This window comes from Colossoma macropomum, unplaced genomic scaffold, assembly GCF_904425465.1.
Source record: "Colossoma macropomum unplaced genomic scaffold, Colossoma_macropomum, whole genome shotgun sequence".
Classification (NCBI taxonomy): domain Eukaryota; kingdom Metazoa; phylum Chordata; class Actinopteri; order Characiformes; family Serrasalmidae; genus Colossoma; species Colossoma macropomum.
In genome coordinates, this window is record NW_023494802.1 from 21,294,028 (window position 1) to 21,315,811 (window position 21,784).

A 21,784-nucleotide genomic window follows, 5' to 3' on the forward strand; every position below is an offset into this window, starting at 1 on the left:
GGAGAGGCGTGTGTGTGTGTGCGCACATACAGACATGACCTCCAGCTCCCCAGAGCCTCATCATGCGCTGGGGTTGACCCCGAATACCTGAGCTGTGGGCGTTTGTATGTGTAACTGTACAAATGTCTCTTTGCTCTGTTTGTATTTCTGTTCATTTTATCTAAAGTACCTTAGTTGACTAATGCAGTCAAACATGGTTCTTGAATCACAGATGAATGAGCTTAGTGACTGGTGTTGTGTTGTCTTGGGAAGATAAATCATCTCAAAACCTTTAGCCCCTTAAACTCTAAAGCAGCGGTCACCAACCCTGGTTCTAGATATCTGCCTTCCTGCAGACTCGGTGTTCATCCGCTATTTGCCACAGCTGGTCCAACTGATTAACCACTTTAGAAGTTCTTGATTGGCTGGATCAGATGTATTAGTGTCAGATAAGTATTAGCTACAGGTTGGAACTAAACTCTACGGGACAGTAGATCTCTTGGAGGAGGGTTGGTGACCTCTGGTCTAAAGGCCACATTTCAATATAAATGCATAACTTACACATATTACCTATACATATATTAGTTCTATTATACACTGCAAAAAATGGTATCTTGGCAACTGAAATCATCTTAAATCACACACACATGCACACACACACACACACACAACACACACACACACATTCTCTTGTCATTTTGTGATTGTGAGAATATTGTTTAATTTAACAGTCTATTTCTAGATTTTTTAAAGGAATTGTAGATCTTGAGAACTCTAGTCTTATTCTTTCGGCAGATTATTTTGCTTTTTCAAGCATTACGTCTTGAAACAAGCAGAATTATCTGTCAGTAGACCAAGACAATTTTTGATGAACTACAATTACTAAAAATGATTTGAAGCTGTTATTTTAAGGTTAAATTGCTACATAATGTTGCTATAATATAGCCTAATAAGTGATGGAGCCATGCCACCACTGACTTCTCAGTAACGTTTGGTAGAGTTTGCTGATATGGCTATATATGTACACACACACACACACACACATGTGTATATATATATATATATATATATATATATATATATAGTGTTAAATGAATTTAATGCAGTGTAGTGTGTGAAATATTGAATGCTGCAAAAAAATCATATCTTGGCAGCTGAAATCATCTCAAATCACATGCACACTCACACATACATTCTCATTCATTTTGTGATTGTAAGGTTGTTAAATTATTATTTTTTTCTAGATTTTTTAAGTATTTGTAGATCTCGAGAACTCTGGAGTTATTGTCTTGGCAAATCATTTTGCTTTTTCAAGCCTTACGTCTTGAAACAAGCATGATTATCTGTCAGTAGACCAAGACTGTCAGTTTCCTAAGATCTAATATAATGTATCTACTATAATCTTATAATGGTCTTACAACAATCTTTTCTTGCGCTGTATCAGTTAAATAATTCATGGTTATTGAATGAGTCCTAAGGTTAATAGCTTAATAAAACTCTTAGGGTTTTAAGGGGTTAATCTGGGATTGTTTTTGCTTTCCAAATGGATGTTTTCCAAATTTGTGGTCAAGTTAAAGATTACTTGTCGTTCAAAGACTTTTTAGAATGGCACCAAAATATTCCAAGAATGTGTGAGAAAACAGGAGGATTACGGTTACATGTCATCACTCTCACAGTGTCATTCAGGTTATTGTTTTCTTTCTCTTATTCTTTAGCGTTTAACATCATCTGTAATATCATGCTTCACACCAGTGCCCAGCAATTATATTTATTATTTACGTACATAATAACATTGATGATGCGATTTTTCTTGCTCATTAATGTAGTAAAAAGCCTCCTCTCTTTATTTCTGTCATAGTAAGAAACACACTTTACTTCCACCGTTCACTGTGTGTTTTCTATGTTTTCAGCCTCCAAAAGGGACTGCATTGAACAGTTTGGCCAGAGGACCATCGAGCGCATCTACCATGACAACGACGTCATCTGCACCACTGAGTACTCGCGTATAGTGCCTCTGGAGAATGGAGAGGTAATGACTCGGGTCCAGACCTGCGGCGTTTGTCATGTCTTTTGTGTCTTTTGTGAGACCATAATGTAAATATATGATCCACTGAGTTGCTGATGTGTCTAATATCTACAGTGCAGTGTTATGTATTTTAATCATCCAGTTCAACTTCATTCATTTCCCGTTGCCAATGTTATGAGTGTCTTTTCATAGCACCTCTCTAGAGCTGTCACTGCACAAAGAATTGAGACGTAGAATCACATAGATATAAATACTGATATAGATATAGATATATATGCAACAGTGGCTCTCAGTTTTATTCACAGGCCACTTTGGTCACCAGTAGGGGTGTAAAAATGCATCATTGCATTGTGATGCATGGATCTGAAAGAAGCAGTTCAGCTAGATTGATTTGAAGTGGTAGATTTTAATAATATTAAATAAAACATGAAATAAAAATAAACTATTGCAAATAAAATATTGTTCTTGTATTGTTTTTACTGTCTGTATTTCACGACGAGAATCCCTCCAGCCACATTTGTGCAATCAGCTATTCAGTGTCTTTTTTAATTATAATTTGTGATTGTACAAAAATAACAAAAACAAACTGAATCATAGTCAAATTTAACATTTTTCTTAAGGAACTATTATGAGGTCAGAGATTTACACTCTAATCATGACTGAACGAGTGTCCGCAGAAAGTCTGTGAGTTTATGTGCAGGTCTTAAATGCTCGACTTCTAGGCTTGTTTTCTTATTATGTATGTCTGTCTGTGTGCGTTTCTCTCTTCCTCACACACAAGATTGTGGTGTCCCTGGTTAACGGGCGGCCTGGAGCTATGAACTTCTCCTACTCTCCTGTGCTGCGGGAATTCACCAAAGCCACCAACATCCGCCTGCGCTTCCTCCGTACCAACACACTGCTTGGCCACCTGATGGGCAAAGCCCTGAGAGACCCCACCGTCACCCGCCGGGTAAGACACAACAAGTGGTCTCAGGTTTCTGGTATAGAACTGTATCTGTATTTCTGTATTACTGTATCGTGTAACTGATTGGCACATACGGTAAGAAGAACCAAATGAAAACACGAGTGAGAAACGTTCTGTCACAGGGGATTTTACTGCATTCTCTCCTGTTGTTTTCTAATAACACGTTTTCAGTAAAACTTTACTTGGACGCTGCTTTGTAACATTGACACATGCCATAAACATGTCATGGCAGATTCAGATTATGTCAGGTAATATAACAGTGTCTGTGTTTACATGCAAAGATTTTCTCCAATCCGTTTGAATACATTCTGATTATAGATTTAGACTGATGTGTTTATTCTCACTCTGTTCAACAATCTGATGAAACCCTTCATCTACATGCTCGCTACAAGTATTCTGATCCAAAATGACACGCATGTGTGGAGAACCACTTAGTGTAGACGTTACCATGACAACCAGCATCACGTGAGTCCAGTCAGAGTGAGATGAGCAGCAGTGAGCAGCGCTTGTGTTTTTAATCGCTTTAAAATGATGTCAGACTCAGGAAAACGTCCTTCACATGTCCTTATTAAAGAAGGCCGAGAGGAAGACGTCGTGTTCTGAGACACATAAGCTGGACGTCCGTCCCACCGCCGTCTTTTAAAGACCAGAGCAGAAACTTCGTCTCCTCTGCAGACCAGTTTCTGCTCCGCCATGTTGAACGGTATAAACTCTCACTATGACGTGACGAACATGATCAGAACGGACTTAAACTTTCCGATAGGGAATGTAATCAGATACAGACGTTTACACGGATATTATTCTTCTATTTAACAGATTATTTACAGGATTACCCACCTCAATCAGTCGGATAGAAACTGTATTCCGAATGGACTAGACTATTCCGACTGAGATTTTTACATGGACGTATTTTATATTCCAACTGAGCTATTAGTCGGATTATTAATGGATTATTAGGCTACATGTAAACGTGGCTAGTGTCATCTTACCATTACCAGTAGTCGTCATGATAGATGTCATAATATTTGATGTCATCTAGTGCACACTTAGTGAAAATGATCATGTGACAAAGCCTCACAGGACATCAAATATTATGGCATCTGTCATTGCAATGACTGGTAATGATAAGAAGACATTGTTATATTACCGAATAAAATCTGTCATGACAGCTCATGACAGCATATGGCATCATTTATGTCATGTTTATGTGTTATGTAGCAAGGATCAAGTAAATCCTCCTGGAATTTTCTTTTCCACATTAAAGTAATCTCTGCATTTTGCCCTGCAGTATTACTACAGCATCAAAGACGTCAGCATTGGAGGGAGGTGTGTGTGCAACGGCCATGCTGAAGCCTGCAATGCAAAAGACCCCAACGACCCCTACAAGTAAGAGCAGGCTGTTTGCCTTCTAGCTCCTTTTGTTTAATCTTATTTTTAAAACTCTTCTTATTCATTAACATTTAAATCATACTGTTTTAACCTTCTGTATTAAATAAAATACTATATTCCCTAACATAACTAATATTTCTAAACATCAGCCTCTTCATTTTTAAACTTCTTACCCGTCTTTCCTTCTCTACACTGTTGTTCAAAAGCCTTGATCACTTATCATTAAAGCTGCATTGATCATGAATTCATTTTTAGCCATTGGCCCATTTTTATTAGCAGTTTTAGCCAAGTGAACAAATAAATAACATTATTCACTCTTTAACACGCCAAACCTGCATTTAATTAATTAAACAAAAAAAATCATTTGGCAGTTTAACATCAACAAAGTGGTACATCGAGAGGAGGAAGCAACTGGCTATTTAGCATCCTGTGTCGTGTATCATTATGCTACAGCGTTTAGGTGTAGGTCTGTGAATGCAGCAGGATTCAAATACAGCATGAGTGCACTCACCTGCCTCACTTTACTTACCTCACAAAAACACAGCACAGGTCGCCTTGAATCCCATCAATTCAATATAATAAACCGGATTGGCCCACTGTGTGTTCAAAGCAAACGTCTGTCAGTTCCAAGCTTGGCCGATTCTGATTCCCTACTTTTCATATTAGACATCTGATCACCCCTTTTTCAATATGAAGTACTAAAGCTAAATTCAAAGTGAATAAAAGTAGTGATGGCAGATGAAACGCTCAAACTCTGTGATTACATATCGCTGCTGTCGGAAGAAAACCTCGTATCTCCGTTTTATTTTACAGAATGACTTGGAAAAAGTCTGGTTCCATTGACCTCCATTAAAAGTAAAGTATGTTTTTTCCTTCTCCTGTAAAGTCACCATTTTGGAGATACGAGGTTTTCTTCCGACAACAGTGATATGGAGCATATAAGTCTCCGTTACTTTACCAGGGCAGTATTTTGTCTCAGTCTGGCGTGAACACGAGTTTGTCAAACAGATCAACGTTCTGTGTTTCGTAATTACACAGTGGAGGGGGCATTCCAGGTGTGTGTGTGTGTGTGTGTGTGTGTGTGTGTGTGTGAGAGAGAGAGAGAAAAAGAGAGAGAGGCAGAGACATTTAGCTCTTGGAGTGTTAGACAGTGTTGTGTTGTAAATATATGGTGTTGAAATACACACGGCTGTGTGTGTCAGAGGTAAATAACAGTAATATGGTACTGATACATCCCCCAGTTTTAGCTTCTTCTCGCAGCTAATGCAGACACATTAATACATTCTCACACACACACACTCGTACACGCACACACACACACACACACGCATACACTTTCAGCAGTTATTCCTCTTTCTCCACTCAAGGTTCACCTTGCCCTCTGGCACAGACCTAGCAGTTCTACACAAATACACACATTTAATCCAGAGGGTAAACATAGTGGCCTAGGACCAGTTCAGTTTCACGACTAAGACTTTAAGATGAATGATCCCACTGTTGGCTAACTCTTTTAAAATGTGTATATAGTGTGTATATTGTATATAAGCATGATTATATATGTAAAAAATATGTTTAATTGACTTGGACTTTAGACTAAAATAATTTTGCTTTGAACGCCCCTGTACTTTAATTATGTTTATTTTATTAAATTTAATTCCATTTTGTCACTAACAAAACAATCATATCGCTACACGTCACATAACTCAACAATGCTAGCCAGTGCATGACTAGCAAATGCAGCTTTGAACAGTTGTACACACATAAAATCATAATAATTTTTATTAAAATGTGAAAATATGTCACAATTAAAGTTACACACTGACTTTCAGATTTGGGACACGTTTACTTCAAAACAATGGAATCTAACTGCACAGCACTGCTGTGTCTGATCCGCTCGTACCAGCGCAACACACACTAACACACCACCACCACGTCAGTGTTACTGCAGTGCTGAGAATGATCCACCACCCAAATAGTACCTGCTCTGTGAGGGTCCATGGGGGTCCTGACCACTGAAGAACAGGGTAATAATGTTATGCCTGGTCGGTGTGTATGAGCTCTATTTCTGTAGCAGTTCCAGATATTATATCTTGCTGAAACTTGTATGACAAACCTCACTTCACAAGCGCTCTGCATACGTGTCTTTAAAGCACAGAAGTCTTCTAGACATGAAGCAGGCAGCGCCAGTGGGCTGGAAGGTAGTTTGTTTAAGATTTCAGGAGGTTTTCCTGGCTCTCGGGGTGTGTGTGTGTGTGTGTGTGTGTGTGTGTGTGTGTGTGTGTGTGTGTAGCAGAGCCAGGGTTGAGAAATAGGCTGTTGCGCAGTGCCTATCTCTCGAGCGTGCTGATGAATGGTTTGTTGCTGTATCCGGTCATTCCGGGGATTCCTGCTGCTTTAGGTGTGAGGATGTGTGAGTCGGACGGAGTGGAAAAGTGTCAAAGCCATCAGCATAGAAAACCCTCACCCCCCTCGCACGACTGATATATTAAAGCCCACAGGGATACAGGAGATTATACTGACCTGAAGCAGATGTTTTTGTGATTGTGCATGTGTGTGTGCTGAGTGTGTGTCTGTGTACTTGTGAGAAGACGAAACACTGTTTTATAGCTCATTTTAGCGTATATATCCATATGGGACCTTTTAGTCCTAGGTGAAGTATTCATTTAAGGCTCATATCCCATTCAGGTTTATAGAGGTCACCTGCTCAGTGTGTACTGATAAGAATGGAAACCTTATGTGTTGGACTTTGCAACAAAGGTGATACCCTTCCAAGAGCGCAGACAGAGAAGGGTGACTGTATTGTAATTTAACTTCCTACTTATTATTTAACCTATGAATTATTTGGTAACTACTGTGAAAGGATGAGCATGTCAAGTATTTTTATGGTTGAACACAACAGTTATGTGACAAATTAGGCGGCTGCTAACAAAAGTAGCCTTTAGCAATAGCCTTTCTTTTATGAAGCCAAATTCTGGCTACTTACCGGGAACAGTCGCAAGCAGTTGCTTGCTCTGCACACCGTGACGACAGTAACTGTGTTTCTATGCAAGTATTTTTTGTGAAAACTGTTGACTGTTACGGCCCAGTCCCATTTCTTCTTTTTATCCTTGTTTTTTAGTGTCACTCTAACCCCTTGGAACTGAGTTAAAGGGTAGTGGCTGAAATCTTCCCTCTGAAATGGGACCCTCAAATAAAAAGAGCATCACTTCATTAACAGCTACCAGCGCTGCTCTGTAGGCGACCCTGCCAGTCTGCAGTGACAGCAGAGGAGGGTAAAGTTCAGCTCCTCACTGCTGGGCTTTAGTTACATTTAGGGCATCATATGATCTTCAAAGAGGGGGGCAATTATTTATTATCACCCACCCCTAATTCTTCAGTGATATGAAGCTGAAGTCAGATATTCACCAGCTTCTTGTTTGAATTTTCCTTTTCCACCTTAAATAGAGCAGCAGTTACACTCTGGTGCTTCAGGCGTCAGAACTGCTGGACTATTTAAGGTGGAACGGGAAAGTTAGCTAGTTAGCTACTGAGACGTTAGCGCTATTAGCGATTTTTTTTTTTTGCTTGTTATGAAGAAAAGACCATAATACACTGAAACGACATTAAACCAAGATAATATGAAGGTTATCGTCATTTTTTAACAGAGTAAATTCTCACATTTGTGGGTTTCTTTGGTCTCTTGTTCTCCATCTTGCAGGTTTTTCTTTTTTTCTCATAACTCTCTGTTTGGAGTCTCTGAAAAGCCTCAGTTTGGAGGGTCATGTAGCCCCAACACTGCACCCTCCCCCTCTATCTCAACAAGAATCAGGACACCCTACCCCTAGATGTGAACGCGCAAAACAGAGGGCTAAGGGCTAAATGGTGGGGTGAGGGGTGAAATGGGACTGGGCCTATGAATGTCAACAAAACTTTTTTCTGTTCAAAATTAGCATAGAAATTGTTTAGCAGTATCACAGAAAACATAACTAAAACGTTTTTTTCCAAGAAAATTACATTCCGAATAAGCTTACTGTCATATTCAGTAGGTTAGGGGGAAGTCAAAGAAGCCAAAGGCGCACAAGTTGCGACATCAAATTAAAGATGGAAACATCAAACGTTTCAGTGTCTCAGCATGTCTTACAGTCAGTTAACCAAACTTTATGTGACAGTAGTTTTTGCAGGAAATCACATCATTAAGTAAAGCATTTTTATTGAGTTTGATGGAAATAAGTTGCTGGGCAGCAAAAATCTGCAAAAATCTGAATGTTTTTTAGACATTTTCATTTCATTGCTTGATGAATGATGAATGAAACTCTCTTACAGTAGGAAAGATAGGCTATTGACACTGATATGCTGTGGACGAATCCACCTTTAACTGAAATTGCGATTAAATTCTGAGTTTTCCTGGTTAACTAGGTGGTTGTGTAACCAGTACTACGTTTTTCCCCAAACTACTTTTTCCCATTCTTGAAACTAATAAGCAAGTTATGTGTCTGAATATCTTAGGATAAGTTAATGACCGTTTAGGAGATGAGCAGATGAGGAAGACTGTGGGTGGAGGGCCGCGGCCCTGTTTCTCCCACCTGTTTGCCCTGCAGGTGTCTGCAGTGGCCAGTGCTGAGGAGACGTATGAGGTAATTAGCGCGGCGAGAGTCAGAGCTTATCTATGCTTTAAACTGATCCTCGGCCGCGTGGCAGTGTAGCAGTATATTTTACTCCATATTTAGAGGGGCTTTAAGAGGCGTTTAAGGGTTAATAGATTCCAGATGGTGAGGGTTTGTCTGGGTCATCTGAGCGCATTTGAGTGTGAGCGTGCCTGATGAGAGATTACACTGGCACTGAACCTGAACCTTCCGCACATCACTGCATTTGTATGACAGTAAGATGTGTAGTATAGATTAGTATGTTATGAGTGTGTACATATTTGGAATATCAGTATGTCACTCTTGAGAGAACAGTTTACAGCCCGAAACAATCCTCACATTCTTCCCTGAGTGTCAGACAGCATTTCAAGCAACCAGTAGACCTGAGCGCTATTAGCTAGATTAGTTTTACCAGAATGAGGTGGTAGAAAGTATTTTGTTGGGGAAAATCTAGAACTCTCTGATTATAAAATTAATGGAAACTTGAGGGAAAATGCACACCCACGCCATCTGCTGGTTGTGCTTAAAAATTTCTGAATTGCCACAGGAAATTTTTGAATACTAATTAAAAATTACTTTAACATAGAACTTTGCTGAAACCATCATTTTGGGACCATGATGCAGTGTTAGTCAATGGCATGCTTCACCTCTGACATGCATGTTTTACCCTTTCTGATGGACAGCCATGAATCTCTTTGATTAGGTACGACAAAGACCCACTTCACGTTTGAAGCTATTAGCTGAGTTACGTTCACATTACGAGTTTTGTTGCTGAAATCCGATTTTTTCTCAAATCCGATCTCTCTGATATGATGGTTCACACTCGTTTAGGTAAGTGATTCAAATCTGTCATTAATGTGACGAACCGGCGTCCTGAAATGACCCTCATGAGCTCATCCTACTCAGTAACGTCACGTGAATGAATCACGTTCATCATCAGCACAAACTAACGAGCAGAACGAGCTTCGCTGAGAAGATAATTAACTCTGATCAGCTCTCAGCTTCATTATTAGAGCGAGACGAAGGAGAAAAAGGTGAGATGAGCTGCTTTTCCACCGTTTACAGGCTTTAACTTCTGTTCGGCGCTGTTGCCATGGTAACACTGAATGATGGCGCAGCGCAGTGGAAAAAAAGCGCATGAATTCAGATCTGAGCGTCACATGAAGGTAACATGGCCATGAATCGGATACGTATCTGATCTAGGACCACATATGAAAGTGACTCAGGTCGGATTTGAAAAGATCAGATTTGTGTGTCCACACAGCTCTGAAAACATCAGATCTGAGTCACATTAGGGCAGATAATCTGATTTGTGCCACTTCAGCCTGATAATGTGAACACAGCCTTTGACTTGAACCGCATACTTTACATTTCAAGCTCAGACAAGGCTTTGTGATGTTATGACGTACTACATTTGAACCAGTGCTTGCTGTTAGGACGTCTACACAACAGGTGCCACACTCAATAACAATAACCACATGGTGCAAACTAGAAAACGTTAGCGGATTTAAATAGCCATTAATAATTAATTAAGTAACTTTGGCAGCTCTAATTCATAGTCATAAAAGCTGCACTATATAAGATTTTTTTGTTAAAACTGAAAGTGAAGAGTCATTTTGGACCTGATGTTTAGGTCTCAAATTTTTTAGTCCTTTTTTAATCCTAACTTTTAGGTTATAATTGGATTTTTTAACTATCCTAATTTAATTTTGAATATAATGATTTTCTCTTTTTTTCAATGTTGTTCTTAATTATGTTTTTCTATTTCTGTTTACTTTTTTAAACAACTCTCTGACTGAAATGAATTTTCTCGTTTGTAAAGCACTTTGAATGACAGCAGTGTTTGAAAGGTGCTATATAAACAACCTTGACCTGCCTCAAATGCAGAATCAACATTATACTGATGAAGATATGATGACAGTAGTAAATCACTCGCTCACCCCTTCGAATTCTCTTTCAGTGCACTCACAATCATCAGATTCATCTGCTCAGGGTAGGAGTCCGTCGCACCTGTGACTTTACAAAATGTTCTTCTGCGTGTTGCGTACAATTACACATTTCCACCAGAGAGGTCTCCAGATCCCCAAGTGTTACTTAGTGTAGCTTTAAGTAAGCAGATAGTAGATAAATTGATAAATGGAGCCACCAGAGCTGCTAGAGTCACCAGAGCTCCAGCTCTGTTGGCTGATCTGCACCGTTTTGACCACCATGGAGCTTCACACTGTACAAAGCTGTGCAAACCTCACCTGGATGAACTGACCCTCCTGCTGCTGCTGCATAAACTCTAACTATCTAATTAACCGTTGCTCCACCTGTTTTTCCCCGTTTTGTATTCTAATATTTTATATTAACGCTGTTTGCTATCCGGTGTCGACCAGAGGAGGATGGGTTCCCCTTCTGAGTCTTGGTTCCTCTCAGTGTTTCTTGCTCTTAGGGAGTTTTTCCTGGCCACTGTCACCACTGGTGAGGCTCATGGGGGCTCAGACCTGGATTTTTCTGTAAAGCTGCTTTGTGACAACACCTGCTGTAAAAAGCACTATAGAAATAAACTTTCACTTGACTCTGGCTAAATCCATTCTGACTACTGCATAACATAGTCTTGCTTTAGATAACGACTCATTAGCTGTTCAGATGACACATGAAAACTTTGTGCAGCTTTGCCTCTCGTTCTCTCTCTCTCTCTGTCTCTCTCTCTCTCTCTCTCTCTCTCTCTGATTGTGCTGTCATGGCTGCACCAGGTCAAGGAGATATTTACCCACTCAAACGGGGCCACTTGAAGTTCTGGTGTGGCTCATTTGATGCCCATTGAAAAGCCAGCCCTCTTTCTCTCGTCCTAATTCTACCATTCTGCTCTCCCAGATTAATTCCAGTCTGTTGTTTTCTTGTTTTCCGATGTTTGTTTACTCATGTGTATCTTTTCTCTCTCTCTCTGTCTTCTCTTGCTCATGCAGGCTTCAGTGCGACTGCCAGCACAACACTTGCGGCCCGTCATGTGACCACTGTTGCCCCGGATTCAACCAGTTACCATGGAAACCTGCAACCACTTACAGCGCCAATGAGTGTGAACGTGAGTTTATCCCTCCTTTCTTTTGGAGAGCGAAAGATTAAACCTCTAAAACCCCCTCAGCAGCCCCCGCAGAGGGGAATGTGGTGCCAAGAAAACTTTTTCTTGGAAAAAAGAAAGAGAGAAAGGCTGGAGGTGTTGGTCATGCTTCTCTGGTAGTGGAGCATGTACATACTTACCTGTCCCATCCTGCTTTACGCTCTGTATATGAATGAGCTCAAATTTCTAAAGGCGATATACTGCCAGTGTGGTCTTTCCAGCATGTGCACTAAACCCTTTCACAGCGCTTTTGTTTCTTTAGTCTGCTGTCAGTTTACTGTCAAGATCATTTTAATTTAACCTCTTCAAGTCCTTGAGACCACCGGTGGTTCCAAAACACATACATACATACATACATACATCTTCTAAACCGCTTATCCTTCTGGGTCGCGGTGGGGTGCTGGAGCCTATCCCAGCTGTCATTGGGCGGAAGGCAGGATACAGGTTCCAAAACACACTTCGTCTTATTCTTAAAACTTTCATATTTCATAAGCTACATTCTAAAGGTGGGGGTCGTATGAGAGCTGTAACTGTCTTCTTTCCAGTCTAATAGATGGGTGATGTAATTTTAAACCCTTATAATAAAAGAAGCTGAACGTTTTTTTTCGTTCTACTGAAAGTCGACCCATTTTTCCACAAATCTGGGCCATAAACTATAAACAGATGGCGTCTCTTCAGTGATCTGCTCTGTAAACATTATTTTCATAAAAAAATACAAAAAGCGTCTAAGATTTTTGGCTTTCAGCAGTGAATTGTAAGCATATAGCGATATGTATCATAAAACACGTTCTGTTAATTTGAGGGGAACCTTTACAAAAAATAAATAAAATAAAAATTTACATTTATTTCATGCAGTTACTGAGTAATTTGCCATACGATTTGGTCATGTAAATTCAGATGGGAAAACCAAAATATGCCCTGGTCAATAAGAGGCTAATTTAATTCATAAGTGTGAATTAAAGTGCATGCCTCTCTGTGAGCTGATCCCAATATCTCATGACACTGTAAAAGTTCAAAAAGCTCTCGTTCATGAAAAGATACTCTACAGACACTGATGTAGTGGAGCGTGTTCTCTTCTACATGGCCCATTGTGAGTCATCCGGTCGCAAGTTGTATAAACAGCACACACCTTTCTGTGTTGCAGTGTTTTCTGCTGTTGTTTTGCTCTGCAGTCACTGATATATCTAAAATAATGGGAGCTATCACACAGCTAATCTGTAGCAGTGGATTAGGAATGAAGTGAGCACGGTATTTGAATTTGTGAAATAAAGTCATTTGTTAGTAACACCAACAGTGACCATTCCATTCCAGTGAATCCGTTTTGGGATTCATTCTAAGTTACATAATTGCTTTACAGGACTTTTAGCCCAGGTTTAGGTCCTGTAGGTATAGAGTATGTGGAGTGTGTGTTTTTAAATTTCCTCTCATATTTACAATTAAAAGAATATTTTAGTGTTTTTATATGTACTTTTTAATAGGTTTTCTGTTTTTTGAAGTTATCATCAGTGATGTACGCTCGAGATGCAGCATAGAGATGGGCTCATTCATTTGTCATTTGGTCAACACCAAGTTTAACCCCAGAACTTGCTCTGGTTTGCAGTGCTGTAGTCTTTCTCTAATGTATTATGGGAAAAGCCTTCACAGTCACTGAGTGTGTTTACGTGCACTCAATAATCTGATAACTGATCAGATTTCTGATTTGCAACCAGCCAGTAAACTCACAGAAGAAGACGTGATGTAAACATAATGTAAAACTCAAACTTCGTGCCATGGCTTTTTTTAAAACCTCGAACCACTTTACCTGAAAATATGAACATCCATCATCTAGAAGATGAACAATATTCAAATCCTTTATTTCTTCTTTGGTTTCAGCGCCGCTCCAACAGTGTCCGTCTGATCTCGTGCAGACAGAGATCTGATAGAAATCGGAGTAAGAGTTCACATGCACTGAGAAATCTGATTACTGAGCTAAAATCTTTCCTCTTTATCGGATTTCTTAATCGGATTTCTAGATCAGAGTATGGTGTTTACATGACCATTTGAATAATCATATAACTGCAGAAATCTGATTATGATCGGATTATTGAGTGCATGTATACACAATCACTGTTAACAGTACGCTACGTTGGCCAGTTTTAATTCATTTATTATTCATCACATTTGATTCAGATTGAGCCTTCAGAAGCTCCTGAATGTGAGCAGCAGGTGTGTAAGATTAGTGCTGCAGTATAAAAGGAGAAAACCCACGAAGTAATGAAGTGTTAGTTGTGCTCTGTTGTTGCAGACCTTCATTTAAATCTCTTTGTTGTGTATAAATATACATATTACTGTTTGTTGTGTCTGAAAAAGATCACGTTAACTTTTACACAGGTAGTGTTGGTTCCTGTCTGTCTGTTGTGTATAGTGTATTTATTTATGTCCAGTTCATAACCATAAATATATCACCTCTGTCTCAAAAAGGTCTAACAGAGTGGACGCTGCTGCAGATCTGCAGGGTGGTGTGAGTAAACATAGCTGACTGCAGCGTTCACGTTTATGAATTGGCTGAACTTGTCGTTTGACACTGTTCAGATCAGAAAGGTATTAACGCTGTATGTTTACTGTACTGGGAGTGTGTGGAGGCTGCTCTGAGGTCAGAGTAAGACATCAGATGGTGGATAAGAGGGTCTGGCAGGGAGTACAGAATCCAGCGGCGTGCTAAGAGCTCAGTGGCCATAATCCTTTCTGGCTTCTCTCACATACTGTAAAAATAGGACCTCGCTGAACTAAAAAGAGGTTCCAGTTGCTCTTTTTGTGTTTCTCTGTGTATTTTAGTGCATTTTTTGTACAACAGAATGTTTCTGACTTCAAAACCTAATCAGAAAAAGCTACAGATTTCATTTTTTACTGGAAGAGTTGAGGGTTAGATTTATAATTGGCTTGAAAATTCCTATTATGTATAGATGTATATCATTGCTGTCTAAATGAAAACATGCGTAAAGTAAAATTAAAAGATTAGCGTTAGTGAGTCGGGGTGAGAAAACATGAGTGAATATGTTGTGGGTGCACCGCTGTGAGTTTTCCTGTAAAGCCTGGAATAATAATTCAAAAGTCAGAAGTGTTGATTAAGACTGTGCAGGAGTTTTTTAGACCACATCATACGTCTTTACATATTAGCATCACACGCACAGCCTCAAAAAGAACATTTGTGTTTAGGTCTCAAATGCAGAATTAACATAATACAGATGAAGATATGATGACAATAGTACATCAATCACTTACATCAGGGGTGTTCAAACAAGAGGGCCTGATTGCACTGTGTTAAAATACCTGGGGGACGATATATTAATCATTAATGATTCAAAATATGAAGTTTTCAAAATATCAGCACATAGAATCTGAGCTTTCTGTGAGCTACTGTGTTTCCTATCACTGTATAAAAGATGCACGAGGCTTCTTTTATTGTTGGATTGTTTGGATAAGCGCTTATAATAAATAATAAATAATTGTTTAAAAGTAACAATATATCATGTCTTATGTATTAATCATATTCTTATTGACATGGTTTTTATTTGTTGAATAATATAATTTGTGAGGCAAACTAAACAAAAATCTGTAAAACTTTGGTTTTGTTAGGTGATGTTCTTGTTTTTGTTCGACCTTAAAGGGTTGATATTTACTGAACTGCTGAATTTGCTTTGATAAGAAGTTTTCTGTCTCGCAGTTTTCAGTGTTTAGTTTGAGCTTTATGTCTGTAGTCTTGACTAAATGTCATTCACTAAATGAAGCTGCAGGTCTGGTCAGCTGCCACCGTCAGGTGAAAGGGAGATGTGTGTGTGTGTGGGTGTGTATGTGTGGGTGTGGGTGTGTGTATGTGTGTGTGTGTGGGTGTGGGTGTATGTGTGGGTGTGTATGTGTATGTGTGTGTGTGGGTGTGTGTGTGTGGGTGTGGGTGTGGGTGTATGTGTGTGGGTGTGTGTGGGTGTGGGTGTGGGTGTGTGTGTGTGTGTGTGTGGGTGTGGGTGTATGTGTGTGTGGGTGTATGTGTGTGGGTGTATGTGTGTGTGTGTGGGTGTATGTGTGTGGGTGTATGTGTGTGTGTGTGTGTGTGTGTGTGTGTGGGTGTGGGTGTGTGTGTGTTTGCTGGGGTGCTTTAAAAGGGTCCTTAGTGTGTGCTGTCTGATGCCCACCGTTCTGTCTTGCAATCTAATATCTTCACCTCCCACACACACACACACTGTGGGAGTCGGGGCTTTTAGCACATCTGTTAGCAGAGCTGTTGAGGAAAGGCAGAGAAAGCGTCTCCACTGGGATCGATGCTTCATTTCACTCAAGGTCACTGGGTTTCTACCCCAAAGGCTGTGAACTGTACCTCTAACGAAACACGGCCAGCTAACCGGGGCTGCAGTACACGGACAGAATATTAGTGTTGTCATTATATCGTTTCATATTCTGTCTGCTATACTTCCTGTAGTATGTCGCTGTTGTCGGACGAAAACCTCGTATCTCCGTTTTTGACGTCCAGTTTTTTACATAATTTCAAAATACCTGTTGTCCTTTACATTGTGTGTAAATTTCATAATGAACGGACTAAAAGAAATGACCCAACATGACTTGGAAAAAAGTCTGGTTCCATTGACTTACATTAAAAGTAAAGTAGGTTTTTTCCTTCTCCTGTAAAGTTACTATTTTGGAGATACGAGGTTTTCTTCCGACAACAGCGATATTAAAAACAAACTAGTGAACCGATAATGTGAACCAAATAACTTTGACCAAAATAATTTACTTTTGTTGGATTACAGGAATTTAGAAACACTGATGTGGAGCAGCAGCTGGTCAGAGACAGCACACAGTGAAAAAACGACTCTTTTGCAGTGTCGGTTCTAAAGACCAACATCACAGTAACTGCTAACAAACAATATACTGTGCAGACCTACAGACTGTCTCTACACAACACACTGCCTAACCCAACACTGAAAACACATCAAAACATTCTGAATGAGCAGGTTGTATTGTTTTTGTAATTTTCTATCCATCATGTTTATATATCGTGACTATCATTAAAAGTGTTCTATTTGAGAGAATGAGAGCCTGTTGAGGGATGAAAGGGTCATATGTTTCATTTTGTGTGTAAAAACTGCTGTATAATCACACTGCGCACTCTAATGAATCAGCTGGCAGACGTTCACTTTGCTTTCCTCTTTTACGCGAAATGGAACCCATGATTAGCAGATCCGGATGAGACGCTTGAGGTACATGTTTGCTTTAGGATATTTATACTACCTTTGGCTTTGAGTTTATGTATGAAATACAGCTCCTTATGAAAGAGCACGACATTTTCTTTTATCATGAACTTGTTAAATGTTAGATCCTAAAGCGTTTATTTAAACAGGTTCAGCAGTTCAAACAAGTCCAAGTTTAAAGAGAAATTCCACCAATTTTTCAAGAATTCTGCATAATTGAATCATTAAGATGTAAACAAAGTCATTCAGAGTCCTCAAATGTGAAATAAGCCATTTTAGAGACTCTTACTGAGTCAGAATTGTTCACAGTGGTGGTGATAGGAACCAGACATCTGAAGAGTTTACTACCTCTAAACCTAATACATGAAATGAGACATTGTTTTCAGTAGTTTTGAGGAAGGTTTTGGTTTACAACAAATTTATTAAAATCCAGTGATGATGGTGAAGTGCATACAAGGCACTGTAAGAGAAAACAGTACAGCTCAATAGACACCTCTAGGGTGGCACGGTGGCACAGTGGGTAGCGCTGTCACCTCACAGCAAGAATGGCCTGGGTTCGATTCCCAGCCGGGTAACCAGGGTTGTTTCTGTGTGGAGTTTGCCTGTTCTCCCCGTGTCTGTGTGGGTTTCCTCCGGGTACTCCGGTTTCCTCCCACAGTCCAAAAACATGCGGTCAGGCCAATTGGACGTGCTAAAATTGCCCCTAGGTGTGATTGTGTATGTCTGTCTGTCTGTCTGCCCTGCGATGGACTGGCGACCTGTCCAGGGTGTATCCTGCCTTCCGCCCAATGACAGCTGGGATTGGCTCCAGCACCCCACCGCGACCCAGAAGGATAAGCGGTTTAGATGATGTATGTATGTAGACACCTCTAGACAGGTTCACTGGTCATTTTGGACAGAAAATAAAGTGGCTATTTTCATGGCTTTGAAATTGCATCCCCTGGTTCCTCTCAGCACCACTGTAAATACATTTTTCTGCAGTGAACCGTTTCACTTAAAACATTCTGAATGACGTTGTTTCCATCTCTACCTTTAATTAATTTAAAAATGTAGTAGAAAAACAGTGAAATTCCTTCCTTTTTTACGTTTTCTTTCTTTCTTACCGTGAACAAGGACCGTGCCCTTATCCTACTTTTTGTTCTTTCTGTTCTCTTTATCTTGTGTGTGTGTGTGCTGTGTAAATCTAGTGTCCCGTCTCAAACGTTTGTGTCTAATTTGTAATCTTTTATCTTAATCTAGTGTTTATGGCCAAACAGATTTACCCTCTCAGCTCCAGTTTAACCTTTAAGGGTCAAAAGAAGTTGACTTTTATTTTTCTGGAGAGGAGAGTGCGGCACAGCTGAACACATTTAATTTTTGCCAAATAATTTTTAAATATTTAGTTTAATAGTATTTTTTGATCATATTTTTATACAAGCAACCTGCAGATCTCCGCTACAAATGAAAGTGTTTTACATTTACCATGTCTGAGCAGTTTTGGCAGGGTTATGTGTGACAGACTGATGGTCTTGTTGTAACAGTCATGAAAAGTCTGGAAATTTTATGCAAACACAGTTAATTCAGTGTAATTTTAAACTAACCCCATTATGCGGAGGCTGTACTTTAGCCTGTCTAAGGCCCAATCCCATTTCTTATTTTTACCCCTTATTTTTACCCCTACCCCTTGTTTTTGAGTGTTGCCCTTTGGAACTGAGTTACAGGGTAGTGGCTGAAATCTTCCCCCTGAAATGGGACCCTCAAATAAAAAGAGCATCACTTCATTAACAGCTACCAGCGCTGCTCTGTAGGCGACCCTGCCAGTCTGCAGTGACAGCAGAGGAGGGTAAAGTTCAGCTCCTCACTGCTGGGCTTTAGTTACATTTAGGGAATCATATGCCTTCAAAGAGGGGGGCAATTATTTATTATCACCCACCCCTAATTCTTCAGTGATATGAAGCTGAAGTCAGATATTCACCAGCCTCGTTTGAATTCTTTTGTTCCACCTTAAATAGAGCAGCAGTTCTGATGCCAGAGGCGCCAGAATGTAACTGCTGCACAATTAAAGGTGGAATGAGAGATTTATCTAGGTAGCTACTGAGACATCAGCATATTACTAGCAATTTTTATGGTTGTTGTGAAGAAAACGACCGTAATAGATTGAAACTATATAAAACTAAGATAATACGATGGTTATCGAAATTTTAACGGTTAGGGTTTCATTTTTTCTCATGTCACTCTGTTTAGAGTCTCTGAAAAACCTCTGTTTGGATGGTCATGTAGCCCTAACACTTCACCCTACCCCTCTATCTCAACAAGAATCAGGACACCCTACCCCTAGATGAGAACGCACAAAACAGAGGGGTAGGGCAGGGGGTAAAATGGGATTGGGCCTAGCTCTCACTGTGGGTTGTTTACATGCTTCAAAACAATACTGGCAGGCAACTAAAGAGTGATTAAAATGATATAGATGTGATTTCTGTGACTTACAAACAGTAACTCTGAAAAAAGTTCCTTTCATGGTGCTAAAATAGTCTTCAGGGTGAATCTAATGAAATAGCTGTGTCTGTCTGACTGCTGTGTAAATTCATAGATGTCATTTGCTATTGGACTTCTTGGTTAACCGTTTGAGATGCCAGTATTTAAATACTGAAATCACTATTCAGGTATTCATCGCATTTTAATACGGAACCCAGAGAAATTATACCGACCAACAATTCAGTGAAACAGTCAGTGTTTGAACAGTAGTGTAAAATGTAAGTTATGTGCCTTAAAGCAGAAGCAGTTTTACTGAGTGACTGCGTAGGCAGAGGTAGCACAGCTGTACTAACAGGATGTGTTCTGCCTACCTGTCCAAATATACAGTTAGTAATGTAATGAACTGCATTTACATCCAGTTTCCTTTCTTGACAGCCTTGCGTTTTCATATTTCTGTATTGTTGGTGTCTAGCGGGTTTGTTTCTGCAAAACGAGACATACGCAGCATAACTGTTCCTCAGATTCACAGCATGATAAAATATCTCCTCTTCTGCTTACAGACACAAACGTGATATGGACTGAATACTTACTATCTGCTCTACTGATATGAATTCTCAGCTGGCTCTAATGAGCTACAGCTAAAAAATGATCAGTACAACTGGTAATTAGCTGTCATCGATCAAAATAGTAAACTAGTGTGTGTTTGTGTCTGCAGAGTGTAACTGCCATGGACACGCTTTCGACTGCTACTATGACCCTGAGGTGAACAAGCGGAGAGCCAGTCTGAACATGCAGGGGGAGTACGTAGGAGGAGGAGTGTGTATGGAGTGTCAGGTAAACACACACACACACACACACACACACACACACACACACACAGGCTGAATCAGTGCTAATAAAGTGTTGTGCTGCTGTGGTTTGTGCTTTGCTGCTGTATTAAACATACAGATGTCACATGGTTTAATGTTGTTTGTAGCACCACACCACAGGCATCAACTGTGAGCGCTGTGTCCCAGGATACTACAGGTCACCTGACCACCCTCTGGAGTCACCACTGGCCTGCTCAAGTGAGTGTCTGACCACATAAAGTTTAGAAGAAGAGAAATATATAGAGGGGATAAATATCAGTTTTCTTTTTTTGCCGTTATGGAATTTTCCAAAATATCTGCACAGTTCAATGGTTGAGTCATTCAGGGCAGTCAAAGTGGTTTGATTAAGTGACCCTTATTAGTCCCACAACAGGGAAATTTCACCTCTGCATTTTGACCCATCCATGCAGTGAAACACCACATACACACTAGTGAACACACCCACTAGGGGGCAGTGAGCAAACATGCCCAGAGCAGTGGGCAGCCCTATCCATGGCACCCAGGGAGCAGTTGGGGGTTAGGTGTTTTGCTCAAGGGCACTTCAGTCACGTACTGTCGGCTCAGGGGATCAAACCGGCGACCTTCTGGTCACGAGACTGGTTCCCTAACCTCCAGCCCATGACTGCCCTAACAGCCGATGTAAAATAGTTAATCGTAGAGAAATTTACTGACTTCTTTACAGTGGTTCTGGTAGGAACCAGGGGTCATGATGTCTGCAACGCAAATATAGGCATTTTATTTACTGTCTGAAACCTTCCGAGTTTTCATATGTAATGTTGATAATGGTAAAATAGAAGCAGCTCTGGGGGAAAACACCTTGTGTGCACCTCTCCACCATGAGTGTATTTTAAAAAATAGATCTTTAATCAGAAGCGTGTCTCAAAACTGTCTCTCTGCAGAGTGTCAGTGTGAATCGGAGTTCACTGACGGGACGTGTGAGGATCACACAGGTCGTTGTTACTGTAAACCCAACTACACAGGCGAACGCTGTGACTCCTGCGCAGAGGGCTATGAGAATTTCCCCACCTGCTACCGTAAGAGTGAACTTTTTCTGAGCATTTTCAGGACAAAATGTTCTGCCTTTGAAAGAAAACCAGATAAAAAGATCTGCTGATCTACTGATCTACAGCAACAAATGACATGTTTTGTTAAT

At 40.1% G+C, this 21,784-nt stretch overlaps 1 protein-coding gene across 2 annotated transcripts in view; it reads left to right on the top strand.

The window, feature by feature from the left end:
- lama5 (laminin, alpha 5) overlaps positions 1-21,784 on the top strand; it is a 135,643-nt gene that overhangs the window by 50,848 nt on the left and 63,011 nt on the right. For both annotated transcript variants that reach the window (XM_036590733.1, XM_036590734.1), the window contains exons 4-10: positions 1,890-2,008; positions 2,787-2,957; positions 4,261-4,358; positions 11,935-12,050; positions 20,478-20,596; positions 20,739-20,829; positions 21,531-21,665. In XM_036590733.1, coding sequence (XP_036446626.1) covers positions 1,890-2,008; positions 2,787-2,957; positions 4,261-4,358; positions 11,935-12,050; positions 20,478-20,596; positions 20,739-20,829; positions 21,531-21,665 — 849 coding nt within the window. The remainder of the gene's footprint in view (positions 1-1,889; positions 2,009-2,786; positions 2,958-4,260; positions 4,359-11,934; positions 12,051-20,477; positions 20,597-20,738; positions 20,830-21,530; positions 21,666-21,784) is intronic.